At 47.8% G+C, this 25601-nt stretch overlaps 1 protein-coding gene across 1 annotated transcript in view; it reads right to left on the reverse strand.

Moving 5' to 3' along the window:
* The window catches only part of IKBKE (inhibitor of nuclear factor kappa B kinase subunit epsilon), a 287848-nt gene that overhangs the window by 22075 nt on the left and 240172 nt on the right, over window positions 1–25601 (reverse strand). The window contains exon 21 of the mRNA XM_078644578.1: window positions 14447–14518. Coding sequence (XP_078500704.1) covers window positions 14447–14518 — 72 coding nt within the window. The remainder of the gene's footprint in view (window positions 1–14446; window positions 14519–25601) is intronic.

Consider the following 25601-nt stretch of genomic DNA (forward strand, 5'->3'; position numbering starts at 1 on the left):
ACTCACAAGTTTCCTACACAGACAGTATGCTCACCGCTAGTTTGCTGTTGATCGGCACTCAGACGTTCGGCCAGTTCAGGATGCGTCACTGCAATGATACGGTGCATGAGAGGGGTCATGGAGCGTCGGGCCAGACGGGGCGTCCTTGGAATCAGGCCCAGTGTTACTTCCGCTACATTCTTGCTCAGCCTGGAAATGTCGTCCCAGCGTTTGTGGCAGTGTGTATGTCGTCTGTTGCACACCCCCAATGCCCGTACTTCCCGTGCTATGGTCCTCCACAGGTCCTTGCGAAGGTGCAGCTTGACCTACCATGATGGGAGACAAAAGGGTTTAAGTCAGTGGACAGGTGGCCTGTCACACACATAGGGGCAAGACGTTACTGTCAGCAGCCATGCACAATCAGGAACATATGTCTAGCCCACACTACACAGCTAAGATATAAATAGGCCTGATCATTTGGCCCCCTCATGCACACCAACATGTCCCACACTGCACTTACCACCCGTCCCGGTGCGCCGTAGAGGCGTCCATAGTTGCGGAGTACACCGTCCACGAGGACATCAAGCTCCGCGGCGGTGAAGGGTCGAGACCGGATCTCTTTGCCTCTCGACATGGCAAGATCACGGAGTATGGCACTAGAGCAGCAGTCGGTGGTCAGCTCAGCAGCAGCAGCAGGTCGAGGTGATGGTCACAGGCAGCAGTCGGTGGTCAGCTCAGCAGCAGCAGCAGGTCGAGGTGATGGTCACAGGCAGCAGTCGGTGGTCAGCTCAGCAGCAGCAGCAGGTCGAGGTGATGGTCACAGGCAGCACTGGTCCCCAGGGTAGGAAGTTTCATGTTGGCCAAGACACATATATAGGGCCCTCAGCACGTGTCAGTGGCATACGTCGCCAGCAATTGGTCAGCCCTGGGAGCGTGATCGTGAAATGGGCCAATGACTGGCCCTGTTGTTGCGGTGCACAGCTTCCGCTACTTGCGATTGGCCGTATGCGGCCAGCGTCCCTCTTCCCATTGGCTGCATGTGCAGGGACCGTGACGGGCACACATCGGCAACCGCACGTGCAAGCTTCAGGCACGGATGCTTCAGTTGCAACAATGTACTATCACTGGCGCCTCCATGGCGGGGCACGTACACAGCGGGGGAGGTGCAGGCCTATACACCCTGCAGATGTACTCAATGGACATGCCAGTTCATGACCCCCCTTACAGTCACCTTGCATCATCCACCGTACACCGGCCGGAGCGGCCGGCCCATGAACATCCGCCGTGCCCGGCCATGAACACAACCGCCATGGCCGGGACCGGCGGTTGTTCATGGCCGGGCACGGCCATGGCGGTTGTGTTCATGGCCGGGCACGGCGGTTGTTCATGGCCGGGCACGGCCATGGCGGTTGTGTTCATGGCCGGGCACGGCGGTTGTTCATGGCCGGGCACGGCCATGGCGGTTGTGTTCATGGCCGGGCACGGCGGTTGTTCATGGCCGGGCACGGCCATGGCGGTTGTGTTCATGGCCGGGCACGGCGGTTGTTCATGGCCGGGCACGGCCATGGCGGTTGTGTTCATGGCCGGGCACGGCGGTTGTTCATGGCCGGGCACGGCCATGGCGGTTGTGTTCATGGCCGGGCACGGCGGTTGTTCATGGGCCGGCCGCTCCGGCCGGTGTACGGTGGATGATGCAAGGTGACTGTAAGGGGGGTCATGAACTGGCATGTCCATTGAGTACATCTGCAGGGTGTATAGGCCTGCACCTCCCCCGCTGTGTACGTGCCCCGCCATGGAGGCGCCAGTGATAGTACATTGTTGCAACTGAAGCATCCGTGCCTGAAGCTTGCACGTGCGGTTGCCGATGTGTGCCCGTCACGGTCCCTGCACATGCAGCCAATGGGAAGAGGGACGCAGGCCGCATTCTGCCTTTGGGAAGTAGCGGAAGTTGAGCACCGCCATGGCGGCGCCAAATATGTGATCTTGTCAGACGCTGCACCGTGATGTGTTGTGTGCAGTTGCGTCATGAGGGATGTGAGCGTGATTGTGAAAGGTCATATGTCATACAATATAGCATGTGTGTCCATACAATGGACATCGGTCGGCACACAATGGCCAACAGATGTGCATTCGTACGTGTTGACGTCGGGTTTGACCCTACAGACGTTGTTACATCTTCACAACTACACAGTACATCACGGCTGTGTGGCCAATTCATGCATCTGTTGTCGGTTTATTGTTGTGTCGAGGTGACTACAGTGGTGGTGGTACACATGCATTCCGTGTATGTGATTTATACGTTCTGTCACCATGCATGTCATTACCGTATGCACATCATCATTGGTGGTGGCATTTGTGCTTGATGACATGGCGTGTGTAAACTTATCGTTTGTGTGCATGCAGTTGCATGAGTGTCTGTGATGTGTCTACGATACATTAGGGTGACGACTGGAGTTATGTCAGTAAGGTACACATGTGATGGAGTTGTACACGTATGCGTCGTTTGTACGTTGACCTAAGTTACATCTCTCTCCCACACAGGAGGGCTCCAAATGTGCATCGCCCATACACTCAGCTGGAGGATATGGTAGACGAGGAGGTGATTCGGAAATTCAGGCTGGATCGACGTCGGTTGCTGGAGCTTGTGGCTCAATTGGCTCCTCATCTGCAGCCACGTAGAACGTATCCTGGCTCGTTTACACCCACTGCAAAGGTCATGGCGGTACTACATTTCTTCGCTACTGGCACATTTCAGTATACAGTTGGAGGTGCCGGGGGTATGTCACAGGCAATGTTCAGCACGGTTCTTCGGGATGTGTTAACAGCTATGATGCTGTACAAGGATGAGTACATACATTTCCCACGTCCGGAAGAGTTGCCAGCTGTCAAAGCTGGTTTCTATGCACTGGGCCACATACCTCACGTTGTGGGCTCAATTGATGGCACGCACATCGCGCTCATTCCACCACGGGCACGCGAACAAGTGTTCAGGAATCGGAAACACTTTCATTCGCTGAACGTGCAGGTGGTGTGCCTGGCGAGCAACATCATCTCCCATGTGTGTGCAAGATTTCCTGGATCCGCACATGACGCCCACATCATGCGAACCAGCAATGTCCCACGACTCATGGCAAATCTGCCACCCGGTCAAGCGTGGCTTGTTGGTGAGTGTGCAGTGGGGACTCTTGTGATCTCTGTGTTGCATGGGGTACCCACCATATCTTGTTCTGATGTTTGTCTCTGTCATCCCCCTACATAGGCGACTCGGCTTACCCAAACCGGCCCTGGCTCCTCAGTCCCCTACGTAATCCGAGGACGGCGGGTGAAATGCGGTACAATGAGGCACATGGAAGGACACGGAGAGTCATCGAACGTACCTTTGGACTGCTGAAGTCTAGGTTTCGGTGCCTCGATAAGACCGGAGGGGCACTGCCTTACTCACCAGGAAAAGTATGCAAGATCGTGATTGCCTGCTGCATGCTCCACAACCTGGCAGTACGCAATGACATTGAACTGCTGTTGGACCCTGAAGACGAAGGAGTTCCTCGGCCTCCCATCCCACCCATGTCGACTGATGAGGATAGTGGTGAGGAGGAAGGTGTGGACCAGAGGCGCCAGCTCATTGATCGCTACTTCCCTTGAATGTGAGTATCTACCTCTAGTGGCGGTTGACAATGCCTCATGTATGTTTTCTGGTGTTGTGTGGATATGGGGTTATTCAGCTGGGTGTGGTTTGTGATGGTTGCACATGTGTGTCTTCATGTCTTTGGACATAGGAGTGTCCATGATGTGTGTGCTCCCATCCCATGCTTGTGTGATGGTTGTCGTTTGTGTAATGTTGCTGTGCATTGTGTTGTGATGTGTGTGAATCTCTTTACTGACGTGTGTTTGCTGTCTCTGGTTTTCTCTAGGTCACTCCCGCAGCGCCATGATCATGTGCGACTATGATCCCTGTACCTGTTTACGTCTGTATCTGATGGCAATCATGTGAATAAACATGGAGGCAAAACATCATTGTGTGAGTAAATGCAATTTATTGACAGGTTGTGCTTTTGTGCTGGTGAATATATACAAGTAAGTGGGAGGGAGGGAGTTGGAGTTGTAGGTAATGGCAGATGAAATGTCCGTGCTGACACCACATTGGGGGGTGTCAGGCTAGTCCAGCAGACCAGTGGCAATGATTGTCTATGTGGGACAGGATGGTTTGCAGGGTGAATGTCTGGCACAGGCAGTGGCATTGTCAAGGTCGTCCCCTCTTGGAGCGTGTGCCTGGCGCTCCAACACTGCTCTCAGCAACTTCCTGCCTCGGCCGCCCCCTCCGTCTCGGAGGTGGTACAGAGGCAGCTGGGAGGGCAGGTTGGTGATGGGCCACATCCGTCGCCAGGGGCTCAGGTGGTGGTGGCGGCGGTGGAGGCGGAGGCGGAGGCGACGGGGGAGGCGGAGGTGACGGTGGCGGTGGCGCTGACACACATGGTGGAGGGGGGGGGGTTGTTCCGGGCAACCCATTCCCTCCACATCGTTGCCTGCTGGCCCATGATCACCAACATCTGGCCAAGGATGCCAGAGATCTCGCGCAGGCTGTTGGTGTTGTCCACTGAGTCCTCGTGAACACGATCAGCGTTTGCCTGGGACCGGTCGTATGAGGCCTGGCACCTGGCAAGAGCTTGTAGGGACTGTGCCACTGGCTCGGGTAGCTGTCCCTCCTCTGACCGGCGGTGTGTGGGTCGCCTGATTGGCAGTTGTCCCGTTGCCTGTGTTTGTGGCCCACTCACCCTGCTTGTGTGTGGGGCCGTTGGACCAGCGTTGCGCGCTGGGTCATGCTGGGTGGCACCGGCAGGAGTCGTGGTGCTCGTGGTAGTGGTGGTAGTGGTGGTACTGGTGGTACTGGTGGTACTGGTGGTGGTGGGGACTGTGCAGATCACAGAGACGGGTGCCGCGGGAGTCACACATGCGACGTTGGTCGGTCCCGGGAGTCCCTGTGAGCCAGATGGCCCTGGCTGCGTGCTTGGTCCCGCTCCATCCTCCGCCCCGGAGCTGCCTGTGTCGTCGTCGGCAGAGAGTCCTGTAGGTGTGGGAGGCGAGGCTGGCGGCCGGGTACTGCTTTCCCCAGTCAGTTGACGATCACCTGAGGGACAAGATCGAGCAGGTCAGTAATGTGGACAGTACATGGTTACATTGATTTGTAGACATTTCTGTTTCCTGTCGCACACACCCCACCCTCCACCACCACCGCCACCCTCCCCGTGCACATGGGGGCCTGTTGGGAGTTGTAGTTTGGGCCTCTCACACACACCACCCTCCACCACCGCCACCCTCCCCGTGCACATGGGGGCCTGTTGGGAGTTGTAGTTTGGGCCTCTCACACACCCCACCCTCCACCACCGCCACCCTCCCCGTGCACATGGGGGCCTGTTGGGAGTTGTAGTTTGGGCCTCTCACACACCCCACCCTCCACCACCGCCACCACCACCACCACCCTCCCCGTGAACATGGGGGCCTGTTGGGAGTTGTAGTTTGGGCCTCTCACACACCCCACCCTCCACCACCGCCACCACCACCACCACCCTCCCCGTGAACATGGGGGCCTGTTGGGAGTTGTAGTTTGGGCCTCTCACACACCCCACCCTCCACCACCGCCACCACCACCACCACCCTCCCCGTGAACATGGGGGCCTGTTGGGAGTTGTAGTTTGGGCCTCTCACACACCCCACCCTCCACCACCGCCACCCTCCCCGTGCACATGGGGGCCTGTTGGGAGTTGTAGTTTGGGCCTCTCACACACCCCACCCTCCACCACCGCCACCACCACCACCACCCTCCCCGTGAACATGGGGGCCTGTTGGGAGTTGTAGTTTGGGCCTCTCACACACCCCACCCTCCACCACCGCCACCCTCCCCGTGCACATGGGGGCCTGTTGGGAGTTGTAGTTTGGGCCTCTCACACACCCCACCCTCCACCACCGCCACCACCACCACCACCCTCCCCGTGAACATGGGGGCCTGTTGGGAGCCATGGACATGTTAGTGTGTTGGTGTCCGACGTGCATGGGTTGGGGCGTGGGGGATGTTTCTTCTCAGTTGTGTGAGCCTGACCATGTCGTGCTGATCGTGGTGCTTGGTTTGTACTCACCAGTCTCTTCTCCTTCGTCAAGGCCGTCTAGGCTCTCTGGGTGTAGTATCACCAGCACCTTCTCCTCCCAATCGGTGTAGGGTATGGGCTCCGGGGGTGTGCCACCGCCAGTAAGATTGGCTCTGGCGTGGTTTTTCGCTCGGATGCCCTTGACCCTGGTCTTAAGGTCATGCCACCGCCTCTGAATGTCGTGCTTGGTCCTCGGCACAGTCCCCGACGCATTCACACGAGTGACGATCCTGTCCCACATGTGGTTCTTTTGCGCCACGGTCGTCTGCTGGACTTGGGCCCCGAAGATGTTGGGCTCCACACGGATAATTTCATCTACCATTACCCGCAACTCTGTCTCCGTGAATTTGGGGGTTTTTTTGGGTGCCATGGTGTGTGGTGCTCAGTGTGTGAGTTGAGTGAGTTGGGAGGTGCAGGTGTGTGGTGTGTGATGTGTAGGATTTGTGTGGTGGGTGTTTGTGTGGTAGGGTGGTGGGTGGGTGTCTTCTATGTGATTTTATGTGAGTTCGCAGTGTCTCGAATGGCCCTCTTGCTGGCAGCAATGCTGTGGTGCAAGGGATTGTGGTTGTGTGGGGGTGTCTTTTTATAGTCGTGTCTCGATGGTTGTTGGCAGTCAGGTGGTAGGTGGGCGTGTTGACTTGTGTGCATTATTGGATAATTGGGACGTGTCATGGTGGCTTGTGCTGGGGGGGGGGGCCTTGTCAATGTTCGTATGTTTGCTTAGGACTTGCGGTGCACTTTCATACATTTGTTAGGCGCTAGGGATGTTGTGCGTGTTGGCCTTCTGCCCTGATGCTGTGGTTCTCGTTGCATTGTTTCCGCCGCGGACGTGGATGGCTGTGAGTTCCGTTGTACGGGCGGATTTATCCTAATTGCGGCCACGGAGTATTCTCAGGGATGGCGGTACATGTTTTATTTTCCGCGGTCATTTCCGTCCGCGGCAGTGGTTGTTCATTGGACTCCGTCCGCCGCGGACGGACTTGGTTGTGTTCCGTCCACCGCGGACGGTGTTGGTTGTGTTCCGTCCGCCGCGGTCGGAGTTTCGTGACATGAATATCCTAATCCCAACCGCGGTTTCTCCGCGGCGCAGCCGGGAGTAAAATTTCCCCCACCATGGCGGACAGTACCCATTTCCGTCCGCCATCCTAATCGGCCCCTTAATGTGGAAATGTCAAAACGGAGTAATGGTCCATTTGTCTGGCAGCGTCTTACATAAGTCTCGTGAGAAATCTGCATCATCAAGACATTTCCATCTTCGAATTGGCAAAACATTCTTGGAACGTCGTTTATTTGAGCAGTATTGTTGATTTAACGCTATATATTGCTGCCATCTAGTGGCTATTTTTCAAGTACAGTTTAATGCCAAATATGCTTAACAATATAATCTCTTTCCAAGTTCAGTTTATCACCTAACTATGTCATAGTTATTTTAAAGTTTTATTCTGAAACTGTGTATTTTTTTTGTGTATGAAGGAGTGGGTTACAGTCTCATAATCCTTAGGAGTGGGTTACAGTCCCATAGTCCTTAGGAGTGGGTTTTCAAGTCCCATATCCTATTTTCAAAGTTTTGTGTAAGCGCTTTGTATTTTAGTCTGTAGGAATGGGTTACAGTCCCATAGTCCTTAGGAATGGGTTTTAAGTCCCATATTCTATTTTTGCGATTTTTCTGTATTTCAGACTCATCAAAAATTTTATAGGGGGTTTGAGTCCCACCTATACAAAAATTGGATTATATCCTAATTATCCAGTTTTTAGGGGGTGTCAGTCCCACCTGAGCAGTGTTATACTAGGGTTTGAGTCCCACCTATACAAAAATTGGATTATATCCTAATTATCCAGTTTTTAGGGGGTGTCAGTCCCACCTAAGCAGTGTTATACTAGGGTTTGAGTCCTATAGTGTCTCTTAAAAGAGTGGTGGCGTTTTTTTTTTTGGCTACGCTACAGTCTTCTCATGTGAGAAGCACTTTCTTGTATTTTGGTTCACCCATTGCACATTTTTAAGCTTTATTCTGATTATCCAATGTTTAGGGGATGTCAGTCCCACCTGTTTAAGGGGGTGTTAGTCCCACCTAGGTTTCTAATTTTTACGTCCAAGTCCCATTTTCTTAGTGCTGAGGGACTTTGTTGGGTTTTATTCCCGTATACGTAGTTTACATACTTCTTCTTCATTATAATTGTTTTTCTACATGCTTATATTTAACTTTTTAATGAGAAAATAGGTAATTTTGTCTTCTTTTGATGTTACAGATATCTGTTTTCTCTTGTATTTATATTGCTATCACTCTCATGTTGGAATTCTTTACCATATATAATGGAGGGTTGGACTTTGAACACTATCTTGAATTTTTATACTTGTGTCTATCCGTCTTGCATTCCTGTCTGGCCAGTAGGTGTGTATCCCGGTTAGCCGTTGGTATTTTCAATCTTCATTTTCCTTTCTGCTGTTTTCTTATCTTTCTTATGTTATTGAAGGGAGAATGAATAGGTTCTTAAAAGTTTGCTTACTTCTTTTTGTCTTCCTGACTTATTCATGTTTCTACTTTAAAGGAGGATGGGTTTTATTCTCCTGTTTGTTTTACCTTTCTCTGATTCTTTCTTAACGAGATTCTTTTTGATCCATGTTATTTCTCTCTTTGTTTTCAATTCGGACAAAAGGGGAAATGTAGTATTCTGCTATCTCATTAATGTATTGCATAGTATCTCCTTCTCTACCCCAGCTTGTGGAATGTTCCAGTTATGATGTATGATAGAATGTTGGGACTCTGTGGGGCTGGAGATGACAGTTGGCACTGGGTTGAGCATCATGTTAGATGTTCCTGGTGGGGCGTTGTTACCATCTTAACTACTTAACTATAAATAAACAACATTAAATCATCATCAGCGTGGACATCATCACTACAATACAACACTGTACTAGCGATAGCGAGAGAACCTAAGAAGAAAACCTTGACAAAGGAACATAGATAGCCAAAGCTTTAATTGAAGAGCCCTATTCATTATTATTGCAACATGGCTTGGTTGGACAAGGACGATGTTGCTCCCATGTTCAGTGTGGGACATTTCATGAATGTTGCAGCTTACCATGTGAGAATGGAAAAGAACAATGGAACCCCAGATGATGTGAACAGATGGATGGTACCTGAGTGATTTTGGTGAAAATAACTGAAGTCTACACTGACTGAGACTGCTGCCACTTTTGCTTGGACTTTCAGAGGTTTAGACCTTATTTTCTTTGATTCTTTGCTGAGTGGGGCTTAGGCTAAACACTCAAATTCCACTAACTCAAGAACACTCTTGACCAAGCTTATGCGATGCGGACACCTTCCCTTATATCCATACTTCTCGAACGTTCAGATTTTCCCATTTTTCTGCATTTTCCTGAATGCAAACCATCCTCTTATTAATGACTTTAACTTGGATGATTCTAGCTTTTACTCATGTGTAGAAAAAAACACCAGAAACTGTTCTTTGAGCACCAGATTTTGTTATTGATTTGTTTTATTGCGGTTACGGAACTTCTTGTGTTATACTGGTACGCATAAACATCTACCTAAAATTGCCTTCCACAAAATTCACACCATGATGTATGCAGACGATGTTATCATTTTAGACCTAACACCATTTGGTCTGCAAAGAAGCCTCCAAGCACTTCACAACTATACGGAGGAAAACTATTTAATACCGAACATCACAAAAACAAAAATAGTTCAGTTTTCAGGAAAGAAACAGAGTACCAAATTCAACTGGTCTCTAGGGGGAAAGTGTTGGAAGTGGCAAATGAATATACCTATCTAGGTCGAATCTTCACCAAGTCTCTACAAAATAGGCTCCATACTCAGAACTTGATTCATAAATCTGACGTTCATGTGGGAGCACTTTCTCGCTTATATGCTGCAACTGGACAAAGACACTTTGCTTCTTTGCTTCAGGTATACAGCGCCAAGATTCCACCAGTGCTGTCATACGCTCTTGAATACATCCCAATAAGCCAATGGAACTTTCTAGATCTAAAAGAAGGGAAGATCTTACGGAAGCTAACAAAGCTGTCTCAGGCTGTACCAGTGCAAGCTCTCCGCCTCGAGTTCTCATTAACCAGCTCCTATGCTAGAGGAATTGCCAATATCATTAGATGGGCATACAACCTCCTCCATGCGGAAGAAGGAACGCTTCGATCTTTACTTAAAATAGAAACATTTGAAAAAGAATCTCCGAAACATGTATTCTCAAGGAATGTTTTAACTGCTTTTAAGTTATCTAATGCTAATATTAATTTGTTACAGTCATGGATACCTGCTCAGCTGAAGCTCTTTTTAAAAGCATTTTACTCCAAGACTCAGTTTTGATCTTGACTCTCAGCATTGCACTAAGTTGTCTTTATATAAAAATTTCGCAGAATATATAGTCTTTAAGAAAACACAACAGTATATTAATTTTAATTTAAAGCATGGGGCCAGGAGATTGATTGTGCTGCTCTGATTTGGGATACTTCCTGTAAAAACAGTTACATATAGGTGGCTACCAAAAGAAAAATCAAGCACTATCTGTAACCTGTGCGATGGTGGGGAGCAGGACTTGGAACATTTGTTGTTGACATGCCCAAACGTGACAGTGGTAAAGGCAAGAAAAAGGTTCTTACGACCAATTTACACAAAACGTAGAATTAACTCTGTACAGGAATTGATCATACTATGTAAAGCTCCGCCATATGAGTTTGTCTGCTACAATCTATACACATTTTTAAAACCTATTTTAAGAAGAATGAAAACTTTTCTTGTTAACAAAACTGTTTAAAATGTTATATTATGTACTGAATAGTTGTGGTTCTCAGTGGAGAACTAAACCAAATAAATTAACTTGAAACAGTGGCAAAGTGAGAAAGGGACCCACGTCTGGGCATACCCTGCCAACTTAGGGCAAACAAAGCAAACACAAGGAGATGATGAACAGAGCACTGAAACTTTTCAGACACTCACCCCCAATCAAAGATCTGGGTTGAATCCATCATCATTCTTTAGCTCACTTTGCCACCTCAGTTCAGACCCAGCTAAAGGCAAATCACTCTTGACCCTGTGCCTCATGGGAACAGTCCAGCCTGAACTGCCAAGCCAGGTCTTCCCTGAACCGGAAACAAGCATCATGGTACCGGTGTCTGGGTAACACCCTTCATCAGCCAGACTAGCTTGAATCCAGTGGCAAAGTGAGCAAGGGACCCACATCTGGGCATACCCTGCCAACTTAGGGCGAACAAAGCAAACACAAGCAGATGATTAACAGAGTGCTGAAACTTTTCAGACACTCACCCCCAGTCACAGATCTGGGTTGAATCCATCATCATTCTTTAGCTCACTTTGCCACCTCAGTTCAGACCCAGCTAAATGCAAAGCAGTCTTGACCCTGTGCCTTATGGGAACAGTCCAGGCCGAACTGCCCAGCCAGGTCTTCCCTGAACTGGAAACAAGCATCCTGGGACCGGTTTCTGGGAAACATCCTTCATCAGCCAGACTAGCTTGAATCCAGTTGCAAAGTGAGCAAGGGACCCACATCTGAGCATATCATGCCATTTTAGGGCGAACAAAGCAAACACAACCAGATGATGGACGGAGCTGCTGAAACTTTTCAGACACTCACCCCCAGTCACAGTTCTGGGTTGAATCCATCATCATTCTTTAGCTCACTTTGCCACCTCAGTTCAGACCCAGATGTATGCAAATCAGTCTTGACCATGTGCCTCATAGGAACAGCCCAGCCCAAACTGCCAAGCCAGGTCTTCCCTGAATCAAGCATTCTGGGACCGGTTTCTGGGTAACACATATTGGGAAAGTTTCTTATGAAACCAGCCATTTTACTTATCAGTGAAAGAACCAAACACAGCCAAAATATCAAATATGATTTTGATATTTCCTGAATCTCTACAGTTTATAAAATAATTGAACAAGACCTAAAACATGATTCTAAACCCTGCATCTTTAGACCAAAGACCACAAAACTGAAAAAAGCAAAAGGAAGAAGAAACAATATTTTAGTGCAATCCCGAAGAAAAAAAAACTCAAGCAGAATAATGTTAGCTCAGCCTTTCTTACTGCTAGCTTATATAACAAAGTTACATAGTATTGGCCCCTTCAGGAAGAAAAAAGGGCTCTTTCACTCTTTTTTTCGTTTCTTTGAATGGCATTTAGTTTGTGGTTGTGCAGGTGCTTTTTCAGTGTTTGCATGTTTTCACTGGTGAGGGCTATTTCTCTTTCAGTGGGGTTTCATCCGTTATTTTTAGGTTTACCCCTAAAACCGGACAGCCTAAGCATGGTGTTAAGATTTATGTACCTTAGCTTGATTGCTAACTTGTAATAAACCTTCTTAACTTAAGTTACTGATTCCTGGTCGTTATTGTGCAGCCAAATGGGTTACATTGTCAATTGAAATTGATTGAACGCCCATCACCTCTCAGGCGTGAAAGAAAAGATCCATCATGGGACAAACAGTTAAAGGGTTGGCAAAGAGTGCTGCATCAATATGGTGACTCATGTGAAGGCTGGACACCTCCACATCCTGTCGCCTCCTCTCCTACCTTCGTTCACATTTGTCTTTCAGTCATAATTTATCTTCCCAAATTTGTGTGGGCCATGCTGTACCTCTCACAACCAAGTCATAAAAGGCCTAGGGCAAGTTTAACAAGAGTTGCTTCACAGTTTCCATTATATAGTTCACCAAAGTTTTCCACACATTTTCAGAGTACCAGTCCTATTTTCGTAGTATAAAGTGAAAAATATAAGGATTTTATTGTACAATTGTACTCAATATTCTTTTAACCTAACTGATTAATTTACACTGTCTATGAGCAGGGAAGCATCTAAACTGAAACGCATTTTGACTAGTGCCTTTCAGCATCCGTGCCTTAGCCCTACACCCACGTTGGTCAGAGTCCCACAGCTCCATGCAACACATTTCTTAATTTGACCAAGGTAAGTGCCATTTTAAAGGTGTTGGGGGTCCAGGGAATCAGCACGGGATGAAGCAGATAAACCTCCTGTTCTTTGTTACACAATCTATTATTTAACATCTATTATTTACCATGATCCTATTGGTAAGAAGTCTCTTTATCAGTAGTCTGACCAGCAACACGTAGAAAATTCTGTCTATGGCACCCATGGCCTTCCTTTACGCCACAGTCTTGTGGTGGCCTCCAAGCGCCTTTCATGAAGTCTCCACTTCTTGGGTGAGGCAGGGTCCTGACATGCAGCATCACACCACCACCTTCAGGGTGGGTTATCTGGTCTTCATGAGGGTTTTCACATGATGCCTGCTGTGACTGGGACTATTCATACAAGATGTCCCTCAACCACAGACTGGAGTGAAATCTTAAAATTCTTTGTACAGCAAGTTCTATTTCTTAACAATGAACAGCGCAGGAAACCTCTGTGGAACTGATTCATCACAACGTTCACAAAGCTTTCCAGTGCTGTGTGGAAAGCTGCAACAATGTAAGATTCACAGTAATAAGACCCTTACCATACACTCCTACCAATTCTGGGTTGTTCACTTCTCATTCCCACCCAGGAAATGAATGACCTGCTGCTCTAGGAAAGAATTCATCTCAACTGTTTGCAGGACTGAAAAATGCCTATACAGGTAATTAATTAAAATTAATTAATTATGTGCTTATATAGCGCTGGAATCACTCCCGAAGGGGTACCTCCGCGCTTCGACCGCTGCGAAACCCTTCCTGGCTTCCCTGAGAGATGGTCCCTTAATGGGTATCTCCAGGGTGAGACCCGGCATCCCCGGCGGTCTGGTGGGGCCGTTAGTGAAGATGAGGCAAGCTAGTGCCCAGAGTTGCCGAGTGTGATCGCTGATCAGAGTGGGCACCGAGGCGAGAGAATTATCGAGTCCGCTGACCCTGGTTCAGAAACCTGCCGCGTCGGGAATCGAACCCTGGTCCCGGGCCGTCCTCTGCTCTCGGGTCTGCCGCCTCTAACCAGTGAGCCACACTACTCCACCAAAACAAATGTGCCATTGCACGTGCACCCAATATTAGCAGGATAATTCTGGATTGCAATTCTCTACCCCATCCTTGGCAGAACATTTACTCACACAAATAAAATGTGTATGTCCATGTTTTGTGAACCAAAAATGTGGCACAAAAATAAATTTTGCTTATAAGGTATAAATACAGATGCAAATGGCTTTGTGAATCAGTTCAATAGTATCAACATGGCAAGAGTAGACGGGCACCTATGCCGCCTGGAAATAACCTATACCTATCATCACATTCTACATTTCTGCAATGTAGTCTACAGGCTCCAACAGGGAGCAGACCAATGAATCCCCCTTACCTCTCGATGATGCTGTTATTCTGCCGCAGATCCTGAGCCACCGTCTTCATTTCAAGCCGCATCTGCTGCATTCTGTGTTACATGCACAAAAACAGAAGTGAACAAACATGATTCTAATTAGTTGCAATTACCAAGTGGAAACTTAGCCAACATCTTTTAAATGGTTACAATGTGTGTTTCTAAGGATCACTGGAAACACATTTCTAACACATCACGCTCCAGGACCAACGTGAAACAACAATTTTGAAGTGATCAAGTTAAAAATAACCAGGCAAATTGCTTAACTGTCAGGAATGGAAACTTAGACCTAACAACATTTACATGATCTTGATCTGGTGTCTGGAATGAGAGTAGAGATCCTCAAGAGCCTTACTGATCCCACTGCAACCTGACCTGAAACATAGTCTAGACCGCATCCTTATATTTACTCTGCATTTCAGTGTTTCTGGGCATAATTGGTCTAACAGAGTTTACAGTAAAAAGTTTTCTTGGAAGGGTCGCCACGCACTGCCTCCACTGGTGCAGGCCATTAAATGATAGAAACCTCCATATATTGTCACGTAAGGATTACTTTGGTTGGGGATGAGTTCAGGGTACTTAATCTAATCAGCCACAATACCATTTTGTCATAATACTGGACTCCAGCAGAAGGCAAAGAGAGCTACCCAACCAAATGGGAGTTCTCACCGCTAAGGCAGAGAAACCTGGAAAGACAATCAGCATTGGTGCGGTCAGTCCCAGGGTGGGTCCCAAAGTCCACACCATGTAGGGAGATGGGGCACCTCAATAGTTTTGGATTTTCACCCCTCATTTGCATCAGACACCTGAGAGGTCGGTGGTCGGTCTGAACCCAGACATGAGTCCCAAAAAGATGTAGCCTCCATTTATTTTGGGCCCGACCTCAGGAAATACTGCTCTGTCCTTTGCACTCCACCCTCTGCTCCCTGGGTAGCAGTCTCCTTCTGATAAAGGCTAGAAGTTGGCCTAGGCCATCCCTCATCAAGATCTGAGAGAACTGCCCCAGTGCCATGCTCTGAAGCATCTTTCTACATCACGATTTCGTTTCTGAAATCAGGTGCCATGTGAAAGGGTAATATATTGACTCCACTATGCAACGGAAATTTTAGGCGCTCCCTATAATAATTCCCTCACCCAATACCATCTTCTAACAGGAGATTTTGGCCCACGATTGAGGCAGCAGCAGATTGCTTGGGGAGGCAACATTTGGGGGACATTTACTTCTTAGCTTGAATGTTTTCAAGCAAAGTCCCAGGCGAAAGGCACTAGTAGGCTCTTATGCTTCATTACTTTAAAGGCATGTCTACCAGATCACAAACAGAAGAACCCCAAGATGGGCACCTGCACCACTTGATCTTACATGTGCCTGCTCTTAAGAATAGATCTAACCAACCACAATACCAACAGACAACCTTCACATCGGCCAACAAGTATCAAAGCACCATAAAAGATGTCCAGACTCTGAAAGTACTACGGAAGAAAGATAAAAATGTGCTAAAAAAGAAATCTTGCGACATAACATATCAAAAATGCACAATGAAATGCTCTATCTCTCTACATATATATTACCTTATGGCGATCGCCACTGGGTAGTTATAGCTAGGATCGAGTTTCCATAGGAAAAGCCTTTTTTGTGCTGCTGATACCTTTGGTGCCGTTTGATGAATCTCCACAAAACGTTCCCAAAAAGTGCTACTTTTTGACCAGTTTGGACATGGAAAATTTTGGGTTGATCCATCATGCAGCGGCCGAGATAAAAAAGGGGGAGCGAATTCATTTGTCTATAGGAACTTTGGACAAAGTTACAGCCCAAACCGCTGTAGCGGTTCAAAAACTTTGTATGTATCACGCTGTGAAGGATCCGCGGAGTTGACAGATCTCATCCTAAGATCTGACTGGCTGCCACCACCCCAATCAGGAAGTGGTAGCAGCCATCTTAGGAATCAAGACTCGGTCTAAAAAAATGCACAAAAAAAAGACATGGGGCAAGGTAGGGATACATTGACCCCCTAGGCCTAGGGCAGAACATTATTATTTTTACAGCGCGGGCTCCCACACATTAAAAAAAAAAAACATGGTGGTACTAAAGCAGCACTTTAAAAAAAAAGATATAAAAATAAGAAAACATTTCTCTACCTATTAACACTTTGATAAAGTGGAAATAGGTAGGGAACAACAATAAAACCTACTACTTACTTATCTCTAAGGCACTAACCCGCAAAACAGCCAATGTGTGGTAAAAATACACATCTGAGTTTCACTTTTGTAAACACAGCCATTAGCCTATGGTATACTGCCTTTTATTTGGCATGTATTGCGGTATACTACAAAGTTACTTCGGTATACTGCAGCACAATATAAAACTGTTTTGTCACTTATAACTTTAATAGTACTTTATCAATTTAGACCAAATACTTAATTGACTCTTTCCAACCCATTATATATACTTCTGCCACATTTCATCTACATCCGTTCAGCCACTTTCACTCTACGTCTCTTGAAACTACACTCTACAACACTCCACTCCATGCCATTCCACTCTGTGCTATTCGACTCTACGTGACTAGAATATATGCAACTCTATCCTATGCTATTCCACTGGAGGCCATTCCACTCTATGCTATTCCACTATATGCCCCTCTATTTGACTGAGCATCACTCCACTGTACGCTATTCTACTCTTCCCCACTCCAATGTACGCAACTCCACTCTACACCACTGAACTTTATGCACTCCACTCCACTTCACGCCACTTAAGGCTATTTAACCCTACACTACTTCACTCTATGCTACTCCACTGTACGCCACAGCACTCTATACCACTCCAGTCTATGCTATTCCACTCTATGCCACTTCAGTCTTTGCTATTCCACTCTGCACCACTCCAGTCTATGCCATTCCATGCTATTGTACTGTATGCCACTCCACTTTACTATGTGCCATTGAAGTCAATGTGAGCCACTTCACTGTTTGATACTCCACTCTATGCCACTCCAATAGACTCTACACTCTATGTCAGTTGACTGTGCACCCTTCTACACCACTCAATGCTATTTCACTGTATGCCACTCCACGCTACTTCACTCCTCATCACTATACTTTACACCACTCTACTGTAATCTGTGCACTGCACTCTACCCCACTGTACTCAACGCCACTGCAATCTACTCTGCACCATTCTACTCTATGCCACTGCACTCTGCATCACTCTGCTCTACGCCATTGTACTCTACACCACTTAACTCAAAACCAATGCACTCTATGAAATTTACTCGGCACTATTGTACTTCATGGCACTTCACTCAAGGGCACTCTACGATACTCCACTCTATGACGCTCCACTCTACAACACTCTACTCCACTTTACAACACTACTCCACGATGCTCTACACCACTCCACTCAATGCATCCCCACTCTACTCTATACCACTGGACTGCCACTGCATACTAGTCCACACCATTCCGCTTTACACCACTACACGCTACACCAATCGACTCTACACTATTTCACCATGCACCACTCCATTCTAACCTAATCCACTGTACACCACTCCACTCTACACTATTTCACTGTACACCTCTAAACTCTACGCTACTGTAATATTCGGCGCTGCAGTTTACACCACTCCAGTTTGCTCGACTCAACTTTATGTCACCCTACTCTACGCTGTTCCACTGTACGCTTTTCCACTCTGAGCCACTCGACTCTACACCACTCTATGGCAGTCCACAGTAGCGTACTGCACTATACACCAGTGTACACCATCCCACTCAAAGCCACACCATGCTATGCAACTCCACACAACGCCACTGAACTTTAAGCCACTTCACTCTACGCTATTCCACAGTCCGCCTCTACACTCCATGCCACTTCACTGTATGCTAATCCACTCTACACAATTCCACTCTACAGTATTCCACTCTATGCCACTTGACTACACAACTCAACTCTATGCTATTCAACGTCACTCCACTTTATGCCACTCTAATGTATGCCATTCCACTCCATTCCATTCCACTCTACGCTAATCCACTCTAACATACTCAACTGCACTCCACTCCATGCCATTCCAATGTATGCCTCTCCACTCTCCATTGTACACCACTACACTCCATTGTACGACACTGTCCTCCACTGTACTCCAAAACACTTCACTCAATGACCGTACACTCTACGATTTGAAACACGTTTTTATTAAAAAATTAAAAACATTGAATTTAAGGAAAAAAATAAAAGGTTAAAACGTAGCTATAGTTTGGGAAACTATATTTATTTTTTCTATGCAAACCAAACTTAAAGTACTCAAACATTACAAATTTTACTCTACGCCACTAGATTCAGTGTGGCTACTGAGTTCACTACACTGTGTATGGAGGTGCGTGGGTTATAATGATTTGAAGGTGGTGCTGAAATTCTAAAGTTAAGATATGACTACAACTTCAGAATGTTCAATGTTTATGTAATTTAAGTTTGGTTTGTATAAAAAGAATAATGTTTTTCTAACTATAGATACGTTTTAACCTTTGTTTATTTCATACATATATTAAAAAATATATATGATAACAAAAAATAACAATAATAATAACAACAACAATGTTTCAGAAATTGCTTATGGGTGGAAATGGTTTTGTACCCTGTACTGATATTCAATTCTCTGATCAATGCAGGATAAGATGCTCTAGAGTACCTTAGATAAATGAAGGTGCTCCTATCTGTGAACCACCTCCTCAGCGCGACTCAGGTTCTTATCTCGATAAAAATATGCTGCTGCAATGCTCATTATGAGGCGCCTTTGCAGAAGTTGATAAATGAGCTCCGGGGTTTGCAAACCAGCAAAATGCATCTGGTTGTGCATAGAAAAGGCCCACACAGGCCTGACTGGGGAAGCTGCATTCGCTTTCTGAGCAGGTTTGGTGAGAGGCACGTCCTTGAAAGACCTTCACAAGCCTTTAGTTCAACATTTCAGGAGCTAGCACAAAGTCCTTCTTTCAGGTGTACATCTTTAAAAAGCCGTTTTAGGTCTCATTTGACAGAGGAGAGCATCTGTCTGTAAGACCTTTTGTTGGTGATTCATTAGAATGTGCAGAGAGTGGGCTTTTACTCCACTCAGAGCGTATTTCTCCTCCTTTGGGTGTTAGGTGTATCATTCTGCCTTCTAGCAAGTGTCTCTTGGAGTACGTGATGGACTGTTTCACTTTTGAAAATTTGTCTCAATCATTAAAATGTCACACTTAATTATTTATCTTCTATGTGTTTTAAATACAGAATGCAAACCTTTTACGCCACTTGTTCCCAGCATTGAGAAAGCCAATAGAGCGGACTTTAATGTGATAAACAGCATTTGTACATGGAAGACATGTAAATAACATTTGTGAATGCCTGTGTTTGCTTGTTTTCGCACATTAAAGCTAGACCTACTGGTATTTCCAATGATTGCTCAGTGTGAGGATCAAACAGCTTATCAATCACAGTACAGGAAATATCAGACATTATCCCCTTTAGACTCTGACAGCATAGCTCCTCAGGAAGGCATTCTGTGACTCCTGAATGTAACATACATTTAACATTTGTAATGTGAGTTTATCCAAAAAATAAATACATTACAAAAAGAACAAATCATGTGTCTCTGGTTGTGATACATCTATGAAACAGGTTAATCTTCGGCTGTCAATATTGTTCATCAAAATACACTCACTTTAAATCCGAATAATAATATAAGGAGATTTCTCTTGGACTATTAAATGCTAAACCAAGGGTGTTGCAAGGAAAGGGGTCGTAATCATGACTTGGAAAAACTGTGCTGCCATGCTCAATTTCCAGGCCTTACTTAGGTTTCCCTCTGAAGGCTCATGGATTAGAGTGTGCACTCGATGTGCTCCATGTTCCATAAAGCATTTAACGGTAGACCCTAGACTGTACTAGTAGAGGTTTGCAGCTAAGGGTCTTATTTACAGTTGGACAGATGAAGGACGACGTGTGATGGTGTATTGTCTGCTTTATTAAGAGTGCATTGATGTCAATGACAGTACATACGGTGAATTTGCCAGATGTCGCACTCCAGCGAACTCTTAATACGGCGAAGTGTACATAGACCTTTATTCAAGGCAAGAAACTGTTCCTTCATACTGGAAAATGGCACGACTGGGAGATGTTGGAATCTGGCTAACAGTTTAGAGGCCACATGTGTTTACCTTTACGCCCTCAAGGCAACCACCCACCACCCTACCAGTTGTCTAGATCTGGCCCCCAAATGAATGCTCGGAGCCGGGAGCTGGGCTGTGACCTTCTTTATTCCTCTTCATACATTCCTTAACTTACTTCCGGTTTCCCCGGTCCCTCCCTATCCTGTTCCGCCTGCCCTGTCTGCATACAGGGTCAAGCAGACGACACTACACCTCCCCCCTTTATACAATAATGCTTACTGTCTCTCAGAGTTCTTCAATGAGTCGGGTGGGTCGCTTGGTTACTCTCTTTGGACGACAGCTTTGTGTCTGATCTGGAGTATGCCTGTCTCGTGCGTGCTCTGACCTCACTGGCATGGGACGCGCTCCATCGCTGTCTTCTCGATGGTTCGACAACTCCGTGCTGGACCCGCTGTCTTGAGAACGAACGTGAGCCGACGAGTGATACCTCTTGAAATGAGAGATGTTCCGGGTTATCCTTTTTCCTTCTGATCCGGCGGTGATCATAGTCCCCTTTTGGCTAAAGACTAGTATCAGGTGGGCTAGGTATCGGCTGTCTGCTTTGGTGTTGCGATCTTGTCTTACCAGCACCCAGTCTCCTACATGAATGTCTCTCTGTCGCTGTCTTGAGAACGAACGTGAGCCGACGAGTGATACCTCTTGAAATGAGAGATGTTCCGGGTTATCCTTTTTCCTTCTGATCCGGCGGTGATCATAGTCCCCTTTTGGCTAAAGACTAGTATCAGGTGGGCTAGGTATCGGCTGTCTGCTTTGGTGTTGCGATCTTGTCTTACCAGCACCCAGTCTCCTACATGAATGTCTCTCTGTCGCGCGTCCCGGCGCCGATCAGCGTAGTCTTTTATTTTGGCTTTCTTTTCACGGTCTAGTTTGACCAGGGTGTCATGATCGGTGGTCAGGAGTCGGGGTTGCAGGACAGTGTTTGATGTCGGCAATCTCGTGCGGCGAACTGCCCTAGCATTAGGGTTGCAGGGCATTGGTTCGTGGTGCTGTGTGGCGTGGTCCTGTACGCTCGCAGCACTTCGTTTAGTGCCGGCTGAATGCCACGGTGAGCGAGTTCCGCTTGCTGAACTATCTTTTTAAGGGTTCCCATAAATCGCTCAACCATGCCGTTGGCTTGGGGCCATAGGGGAGTGATTTTCGGATGGTTGAAATTGAGGTGCTTTGCAAATTCAGCAAACTCGTGACTGTTGAATGGTGGTCCGTTGTCTGTCTTTACTCCTACAGGTATTCCCCAGGCTGCGAACGCCTCATCAATGACAGGATTAACAGCTGATGCTTTTGTGGAGGACACTTGCTGCGCTATAGGGAAGCGGGAGTATTCATCCATGATGACGAGGATGTATTTGCCGATTTCAGGGGCCCAAAGAAGTCAATAGCCACCTGCTGCCACACCCCATCGGGTAATTCAGACATCTGTAATTGGGACAATGGTTCCTTCCGACTAACGAGCTGACAAGAGGCACAGTCTTTGAGTGTGGTTTCCACCATGTGGTCGAGGGACGGGAACCATACACGTTCTCGAAGTGCTTTCTTGGTGGCCACGACTCCTCGGTGCCCTTCATGAGCGAGATTGATAATCCCTTGACGAAGCCGTTGGGGAATGACTATCCTCCCTCCTCGTAACAGTAGACCGTCCGTGCTGACAGGGAGTTCTGCCTGAACATGCTTGAACGCCACCAGTTCCTGGGCGTCCGCGGGCGCGTCGTGGCGGCTGGTGTCAAGGTGTCTCCAGGAGTTAGCACGTATGTGACCCATGATGACCTGGATGGTAGGATCTTCGGCTGAGGCTGTTTGAATGGCTTCTAGGGGTACAGCTGGAGGGCTTCACTTGCACACAGACTGCTCTAACTTCTAGCAGCTGTTTGGCAGGGGTAGTCACTTGCTCAGACTCACCCTCATAGCCTGCTGCTGCTCCTGGTCGCTGGCTCTTCTATGGCGCCGTTTTATCGCGATTGTGATTGTGCCGTTTTTCGCGCCTTTTCACGCTATTTTTCCGATTTCTGGCACTGGCAGCTACACGCTGCGGTCACAGTGGGGGGGCAAGCGGTGGATTGGCGGATCCCACGCTCGTCGCCAGTGTCTAGATCTGGCCCCCAAATGAATGCTCGGAGCTGGGCTGTGACCTCCTTTATTCCTCTTCATACATTCCTTAACTTACTTCCGGTTTCCCCGGTCCCTCCCTATCCTGTTCCGCCTGCCCTGTCTGCATACAGGGTCAGGCAGACGAGACTACACCAGTAAGAACATCTGATTAGTCCACTATAATACTTGTCCACACCCTTTTTAGTGTGTGTGGTTTGTAGTGCGCCAGCTTTACGGGACAGATAAACAGTGAACAGGATTACTAGTGTACATTTAAGGGACAATGCAGCTGTACAGTTCCCTGGGAGAATCACAAAATGTTCCTTTGCAAAACCAGATACCCCTTCCATTCCCCCGAAAATCACCTTTCCATATTTTGAGCTGCTTTCAAATAACCAGATAATCTGTTGCCCAGGCAGCTGGCATGATCAAGCATACTGCCTTGACCAGTCTGACAGTTTCCTGCCACTAGAAAAACATGGGAAGAAGAAACAGAAAAATATAATAAACGCACTTCCTCAAGATTAGAGGAAGATTTCTAAATCTAAAAGATGATGGCTCTTTTATTGGCTCTGGTTTCCACCAGTGCCCCGCAAATCAGGACAAATTGGGGTACATGGGCCAGAGACACCGGAAGTTCCCTGGGGTCGTACTAAGGTAAAGGGACAGTTGACTATTAATATTATTGTGCTGCCCTCAGGGCAACTGAAAACTACTGCTGGTCTGGGGGAAATGCATTAGCGAACGAAGAACTAGGTGACTGAAGCAGTCGGTCCGCCTGTCCCGGTATTGGCAGCACCCATACTGCACGCCTAGGGGGGCCAGAGATCCCCCTGCAGACAAGTGCAGTGTATGATTGTACTCGCATTCACAGATATGTCGGGGGTGGTCTATGGGACCCCCTTTGCCCCTTCCACAGGGGCAATCTCAGTTGGCCCACTGACTGTGCCACCTCTCTGGGGTGCACTCAGTGCACTTCTTGACTGCCTCTTTGCTGCTGTGCCCTCGTCCATAACGTGGCACAGGCACAGAAGCAAAGTGTTCCTTCATTTGCTTGGACGACGCTCACATGAAAATGAGGGAATGCCCCCTTCAGACCATGCTGGCAATATGTGTGTATTACAGACAGAGCTGCAAAAGCATCTGATGCCCCTACTGTAATACCAAAAGAGCCAGTGGGCACACATGCCGGTTGCACCCTCAGGGCACTTTTCGTAACATTTCCCCTTAGTCTTTGAGATGAATGTGTGCGACAATACATCTGGATGTGTCCCAGATGCCGGAATTTTCTGGTAGGTATGTCCAAAGAAGACCAACTTCGAGGCTGAGACATTGCCACTGTGACGAGGAAGTTCTGGTGCTCAGCCATGAGAGAAGCAGGGCCAGGAACTGAGAGGAAGACCAGCAAAAAGTGCAGCCAACTGAAACTCTGTGGGGAAGTGGCATGGGGTAATGAGGAGCCCAATAGCCACAAGCCCCCTTCAGCCCAGCTGAGCAGACTCAAGACGCAACTGAGTATCATCCTCAGGTTGAGGAGCTGCAAAGACACTTTCCAGGAAAATATCTTTGATGAGCCTGTACCATCCTCGACCTTCACAGCTTATTCAGGAGGCTTGTAGATGTCTTTTGGCACTTCTGAAGTTATGGCTGCTCCTGCAGCTTACATTTTAGTGGGTACTGCTCAGTCAAGTGCATCCAGTCGGTACTCCCAGTCCCATGGGTGCTCCTGGCTGTGAGAAGTTGGCCTGGCATATGCTGTCCACTAGTTATAGTGGGCACCTTGCACCAGTCCAAACAACTCCTTAGAGGTGATAGGTTAAAGACACCCTTTATTGAAAGCTATCCTAGTGGTAGATATGGGGATCTGCTGCAAAGTGCTGCTGCCATCGAATAGTAAAGTGTCCGGTTTGATCCAAGACTGGATCGAGGATGAGAAGAACCTGAAAGCAGAGGGGACAGAGTCTGGGTCACTTGCCGGTGACCAGGGGCATGATAGACGAATGCTCACCGATGTCGGGTGATTTCAAGTTGAAGAGGTGAAGCTTGACTCTGAAGCAACGAGGACCAGGACACGTTGACCAGGAGCTGGATTCAAGCTGTCCAACGAAGGATGTCAAGTGCTGCGGGGTCGGTGCCCGGAGTGGACCCAACAAGCCTTGGCAACAGCAACCCACGCAGAAAGGAGAAAGATGCTTCAGTGTGGACCAGCAAGGTCCAAGGGACTCTCCACGCGGTGGAGAGTCAGGGCACGTCTGGAGCAACCAGGGAAGCCCAAGGAAAATCAGAGTTGCCTTCACAGGGACCCACCAGTCGACGGGCAAGGGATTGCGAAGGGGCCTCGAGCGGAAACACACAGAACTGGCTCACGGAACACTTGTGGAGTGTAGGCCAGCAATCTTCAGTGCAAAAGATGCTTGGGGCTTGGGCTACAAGTAACCCAAAGCACAGCCTCAAAGAATGTTGAAAAGCTGATGCACTTGCAAATGTGCACGGTGTCCAGGAGCTCCGGTTCCACGTCACTCACGAGGGCTGCGGGTCTTAGCTTTGCAGGGGACTCGGGTCGGCCTCTGAGAAGTCTGGAAGTCCACCTGATGGGCTGCAAATACTTTGGAGTCCAGCGGGAGCTTCTGAGATGCAGACCGGAAAATGCTATGTTGGTGCCTGCCAAGCAGGGGAGTAACTCCTTTACTACTCCAAGGGAGATTCTTCAGCCATCTAGTCATGTAGATCATCGAAGTTCCAGGATATCCGTAGCAGAGTTTCATCCAGGTGTAATCTGAAGTCCTGTAGTCAGGGGTCCCTTTCTTATACCCAAGGAAGGGGTTGGACATACTCTGGGAACCCACCTATG

Source organism: Lissotriton helveticus, chromosome 5_1, assembly GCF_964261635.1.
Source record: "Lissotriton helveticus chromosome 5_1, aLisHel1.1, whole genome shotgun sequence".
NCBI classification, from domain to species: domain Eukaryota; kingdom Metazoa; phylum Chordata; class Amphibia; order Caudata; family Salamandridae; genus Lissotriton; species Lissotriton helveticus.